The 6,746-nt window shown below is 36.0% G+C and overlaps 1 protein-coding gene across 1 annotated transcript; it reads right to left on the bottom strand.

The window, feature by feature from the left end:
• Positions 1 to 5,579: 5,579 nt before the first annotated feature.
• LOC111380569 lies at positions 5,580 to 6,428 on the bottom strand. The gene is made up of 2 exons (XM_023004173.1): positions 6,425 to 6,428; positions 5,580 to 6,313 (listed from the first exon to the last, which is right to left on the bottom strand). The coding sequence occupies exons 1-2, from the start codon at positions 6,426 to 6,428 to the stop codon at positions 5,580 to 5,582; spliced, it is 738 nt and encodes a 245-aa protein (XP_022859941.1).
• Between the last annotated feature and the right edge of the window lie 318 nt (positions 6,429 to 6,746).

A 6,746-nucleotide genomic window follows, 5' to 3' on the forward strand; every position in this document is an offset into this window, starting at 1 on the left:
TATAATTTGTCAAATTGCTCTATCAAACTCTCTAGCCATCACTCATTAAGATTTCATTTTGTTGGATGAAAAAAATAAGAAGCATTCTGTAACGCTCCGAATTCTAATAACCGGAAATGTTACGAAACATGAATATACCTTGAAATAAACAGTTTTAATATAACGAGAAATTCTGTAAAAGATTGAATAACGTTTAATCAAAAGATAAATTTAAATATGCGGAACGTTTGAAAACATATCATTCATCCAAAAATTATTAGAACAGTTAAAACTAATTGAAAATTTATAATGCACTCACAATTGGGTAAAAAATGAATAACCCGTTATTAGTTCTAGTGTTTTTGAAAATTAAAATACTTCATGACGAGGATCCGTTGGTCCAATAGCAAATCCATCCACCGCCGTCCAGCATACAAATTATTACCTGAAAATTGTAAATAAGGGGATGAGTATAACGAATTATACTCAATGAGATACTTGCTACTTCACATTCAAGTCAAACATGAAATTACAAATAAATTATCTTACCAACATGACATGAGAATTATCACACCATGACAAATGATAATTCTAGCAAGCGCTGCAAAATAACGTGAAGGCTAAATTGTGCCTTGAAAATAACGTGAAGGCTAAATTGTGCCTTGAAAATAACGTGAATGCTAAATTGTGCCTTAAAATGTATCATCATTTCTCCCGAAGGAGCCTGAATTGAAGTAATTAAATTCATAATAACGTATTTGAAAAGATGTGGAAAAACCACTAATAGTGCCGAGTATCTCACCTTTTGAAGATGAAAGTGGAGAATAAAATTGCAGAAATGTGATTGCAATTCCAAAGCCTTAAAAAATCTAAATAATATAGAGGAATATTTTAAAGAGGGAGAGGTAATGGAAATGTAGTAGAATGTGGTTTTAGTGCTCTATTTATACTGTTGAAGTCGGGTAATCACGTGGGGGAAGTGGAATTTCAGCCATATTTAAATTCGTATTTCATGCAATCTTCTGAGAAATTGATTCATAATTCCCGATTGATATAGTATGACTAGAGATTAATTATTGGTTTTCTGCCAATTTCTATATCAATTACAATTACAACAAGGAAATGATAGGCATTACACTGCATAACTTTTACACGTGGACGGGGAAAACAAATCTGCCTCCTATTTGCATAATTTACTCTAATACAAACATCTTAAATTGTCAATCTCCTAATGGCCGAAAATTATAAAATATATGCTTATTAATTAAATTAGAATTTCAGTCCAATCTTCCCAAAATTTGTTCCAATTAGGGGACACAATGATTACTAATTATATGGACACGTGAAAGTTGTAATGAAATGCATGGGTTACTCATGTACTAAAGTCTAACATCAAATAATTCAAATTCCTTTGATTTGCATTTAACTAAATTTGTAAGCAGGAATTACGTTTTAATTGATTACCTCTTAATTAAAAATGTATAATTATTAATACTTAACATAAAGACTTTGTTTAACCAAAACTTAAAATTCTAATTTATTTAGCTAAATAAGTGGTGGCAGTCAACTGGCGAAAAATCTAATCCTTTAAAACTTTTATAACCATACTATTCTTTAGACGGCTAAAACTCGGGTTTAACTTGACCAAATTAAATTTTTCTTGAGTCCATAATTCGCCATTTATTATGAGCTTCAAAATGAACCCAATATTGGTAGAGTAATTCTAACTCCTTCAATAGTTAACTATTTGGCCCATTTAATAAAGTATAAAATAATCTGATATATTTTTTTTTTATTTGGTCCCTCAACTAATAAGATAACTATAGAGATAATCAATTAACTTGCATAAGAACTTAACCAAACATTGCATTCCTATTAAATGGCAAATAAAAATATATGCGAATTTAAGTTAAAAATTCGGGATTCTACAACCTACCCTCCTTAAAATAATTTCGTCCTCGAAATTTACCTTAGATTAGTTGAAAAGTTCGGGATACTTGATTTTCATCTCATCTTCCTTTTCCCAAGTTACTTCTTCCACTCCATGGTTACGCCATGGGTCCTTGATGAAGGGAATATCCCTATTTCTCAGTACATGAACCTTTCTTTCTAGTATCCTCAATGGCATTTCTTCATAGGTCAAATCATGTTGTACATCTAAATTTTGATGGTTGATCACATGATTAGGATCCTGTAAGTATTTTTGCAACATTGATACATGAAAAACATTATGCACTGCTGAAAGTTCTGGTGGCAGTGCCAGTCTATATGCCACATCTCCGATTCTTTCTAACACATCGAATGGTCCAATGAATCTTGGTCTCAATTTTCCTTTCTTTCCAAATCTAAGTACTCCCTTCATTGGAGCTACTTTCAGAAATACCTTGTCACGAACTTGGAACTTGAGATCTTTTCTTCTTCTATCGGCATAGCTTTTCTGTCTGTCTTGAGCAACCTTAATTCTGTCTCGAATCTTTTCCACGGCCTGTACAGTTCGATCTATGTTCTCAGGTCCAAGAATCCTCCTTTCTCCAATCTCATCCCAGTAGATAGGTGATCTACACTTCCTACCGTATAGTGCCTCGTAAGGTGCCATGCCTATAGTTGCTTGAAAGCTATTGTTACAGGCAAATTCTACTAAAGGCAAGTGTGATTCCCAGCTACCACCAAGATCTAGTACACAAGCTCTTAACATATCTTCAAGTATCCGAATTGTCCTTTCGGATTGTCCATCAGTCTGTGGGTGATATGCAGTACTAAATTTCAGTTTTGTTCCCACAGCATTTTATAGGCTTTTCCAAAATTTTGATGTGAATCTCGAGTCTCCATCTGAAATAATAGAAACAGGAACCCCGTGTAACCTGACTATTTCATTGACATAAATCTGTGCATATTGCTCCATGGTAAATGTCATCTTACCTGGAAGAAAATGGGCTGACTTTGTAAGACGATCCACTATTACCCAGTTAGCATTGTTCCGTTTAGCCGATCTCGGAAGTCCTACCACGAAATCCATGGTCATGTGTTCCCATTTCCACTCCGGTATATCTAGTGGTCTAAGCAACCCTGAAGGTCTCTGATGTTCAGCTTTTACTTGCTGACAGATGATACATTTACTTACAAAAAGTCCTATTTCTCTTTTCATATTTCTCCACCAAAACGTATTTCGAAGGTCTCGATACATTTTTGTACTTCCTGGATGTGCTGTATAAGCGGTAGAGTGTGCTTCTTCAAAAATTTCTTTCCTTAATCCCTTATCTTTAGGAACACATATTCTGCCATTATACATAAGTATCTTATCATCAGTTATCGCAAATCCCTCTTGCTTATCTGTCCCAATTCTAGCCATGATTTTACACAAAAATGGGTCATCTTTTTGAGCTTCTCTAATCCATTCTCTAAGAGTTGGTTGAACCATTAGAACCGCAACAATGGCTGACTTCTGTACCGAAGGTGTAACCACCTCTAGCCTCAAATTTTCAAATTTCTTAGCTAACTCTTTTTGAGTAGTTGGAAATGTCAACTTTCCAGCTGTCTTTCTACTCAGAGCATCAGCAACTACGTTAGCTTTACCTGGGTGGTAAAGAATGGTGCAGTCATAGTCTTTATCCAACTCTAGCCATCTCCTTTGTCTCATGTTTAGCTCCTTTTGAGTAAAGAAGTACTTGAGACTTTTGTGATCGGTGTATATCTCACATTTACCGCCAAATAGATAGTGACGCTATATTTTTAGTGCGTGAACTACTACTGCGAGTTCTAAGTCATAAGTTGGGTAACTCTGCTCATATGGTTTCAACTGTCTAGAGGCATAGGCAATGACCTTTCCATGTTGCATTAACACACATCCCAAAACCTTGTTTAGAAGCATTGCTGTATATAACAAAACCTTCGGAACCATCTGGTATTATTAATACTGGTGCTGAAACCAATTTTTGCTTCAATTCTTGAAAACTGCTTTCACACTTATCCGACCATTGAAACTTTACTCCCTTTCTAGTTAATTGTGTCAGTGGTCCAGCTATCTTAGAAAATCCTTCAATAAATCTCCGGTAATAGCCAACTAGACCCAAGAAACTACGAACTTCGCCTACATTGGTCGGTCTAGACCAATTTGTTACAACTTCAACTTTAGCTGGGTCTACCTCAATTCCTTGTGCAGTAACCACATGACCAAGAAAGTCAATACGATCTAGCCAGAATTCACATTTTTTGAATTTGGTGTACAAGTTCTCTTTTCGAAGCGTATTTAATACCACTCTCAATTGCTCTTCATGTTGTTGCTTATCCTTTGAGTATACCAGTATATCGTCGATGAAGACTATAACGAATCGATCTAGGTATTGATGAAAAACACGATTCATTAAGTCCATAAACACAGCTGGTGTATTGGTTAACCCAAATGGCATCACTGTGAACTCATGGTGCCCGTACCGCGTTCTAAAAGCTGTTTTTGGGATGTCACAATCCTTTATCTTAAGTTGGTGATAACCTGATCTCAAATCTATTTTTGAGAACACCGTTGTACCCTTCAATTGATCAAAAAGATCATCTATCCTTGGGAGTGGATATTTGTTCTTTATAGTCAAATGATTAATATCTCTATAATCAATACACATCCTCATTGACCCATCTTTCTTTTTAACAAACAATACCGGCGCTCCCCATGGGGATACACTAGGTCGGATGAAACCCTTATCCAATAATTCTTGTAGTTGTGCCTTCAATTCCTGTAACTCTTTTGGTGCCATTCTATAAGGAGCCTTAGATATTGGTGTTGCCCCAGGGGTCAAGTCAATTGTGAACTCTACTTGCCTATCAGGCAGTATACCAGGTAGATCTTCAAGAAAAACATCCACGAACTCATTTACTACAGGTACATCTTCTATTTTCCTTTCGGACTGGGGTTTACTATTTATATTCAATAAAAATCCTCGACACGTATTCTTCCTCAACATCTTTTCTGCTTTCATTGCAGATATCAATCGGGGTAGAGTCCTAATTCTTGCTCCAAGGAATCGAAATTTTTCTTCTCCAAGTTTTTGAAATAAGACTTCATTCTTATGACATACGATAGTTGCATAGTTTCTACCCAACCAGTCCATACCCAAAATTACATCAAAGTCTTTCATTCCCAAGATGTACAAATCTGCCTTTAGTACTTTTCCTTCAATCTCTAACTTAACACCTTTAATCATTTGATAAGTATTAATGACTTCGCCCGAGGGTGTACTAACTTCTAGAATGTTATTTGTTTCTACGCATTTACTTCCAATCTTATCCATAAAAATTGTAGAAATAAATGAATGAGTCGATCCAGAATCCATAAGAACAATAGCAGGTATGTCGAATACTGGTAACATACCTGTTATTACGTCTGTGTTCTGATTCTCATTTTCTCCCATCAAAGCAAACACACTGGCCTTTCCCTTCTTAAGATGGTCACCTTCTTTCTTCTTCTCTGGACATTCTCTAAGGAAATGGCCACTTTTACCACAAATGTAGCATAATCCCTTTCCTTGAAGACATTCTCCCAAGTGTCGCTTGTTGCATTTGGAGCATTGAGGAAAAGTTTTGTTTGAGCTTGACCAAATCTTTACTTTCTAAGTCTGATTCCTGTCTTTGTCGTAACCTTGCCACTCTCTCTTTACAGAAGTCTCGGTGTTGGGTTGAGGTTTCTTTTCCAATCCTAAACCATTAGAAATTGCTTGTGCTCGACGTACAACTTCCGCATAAGTAGTATGTTGCTGGGCTGCCATGATTCCCTTAATCTCTGGCTTTAACCCCATTTCAAACCTTTTAGTCTTCGTCAGCTCAGTGTTTACCATGTGTGGAGCATATCTAGAAAGTTGTTCAAGTTTTGTTTCATACTCCCCAGGTGGCAAATTTCCTTGCGTGAGTTGGAGAAATTCTACCTCCTTTTGATCCCTCAATGGCTGGGAAAAATATTTACCCATCAACGACTCCTTGAATTGACCCCAAGTGAGATTACATAGTTGTTCTGCAGTTTTAGTACGTGTTTCGGAATCCCACCAATGTCCAGCATCGTTAGTCAACATGAACTTTGCACATGAAACCTTTTGAGCGTCGCTACAGTTCATGTGCTCGAAGATCCCTTCAAGTCTTCTCAGCCACTCCTCAGCTGCGAAAGGTTCACCTTTACCATCAAAGGACGGGGGTTTAAAACGACGAAACTGCTCAACGATCGAGCTCATGGTGTTAGCACCTCCTGTTGCATTACTAGGTGCCGCCTGAGCCTGCTGCCTGCCCAAGTCTTGCACCGCCCTCAATAAATCTCTGAACAAGTAGCTTGATCTTGTTGATGTCGTGCCATTTCCTTTAAGTAAAAAGTAATCTATCTTAAGAACTATTCAACCATGCTACATTCTTCCTATAGATCTTTCTAAGCCATGTCTGTCGTGTATATTATGCTAAGGCCAAAAGTTACGCATTAAGGTTTTAGTCATATGATAATCATATCATTAATCGTATGATATGATTAATTGGCATTCTACTTTTGAATAAAATAATGTATAAGGAAAAGCTCATGAGATTATAAAACTAATTAGCATGCATGAAAATATAAAAATATTCTTCATCTTTGCATACCTTAAAAATATTGGACAGTGGCAGATTGATGAGCATTGGATTCCACGGATCTCGTAACTTATTATTGTTATGTATATAAATTTTGTAAAATGGATTTTTTTTTTAAAAAAAATTCTAAAATGAAAGGATTTTCATAAAATTTGAAGTGGGTTTAAAACATT

Source organism: Olea europaea, unplaced genomic scaffold (assembly GCF_002742605.1).
Source record: "Olea europaea var. sylvestris unplaced genomic scaffold, O_europaea_v1 scaffold2167, whole genome shotgun sequence".
Taxonomy (NCBI): domain Eukaryota; kingdom Viridiplantae; phylum Streptophyta; class Magnoliopsida; order Lamiales; family Oleaceae; genus Olea; species Olea europaea.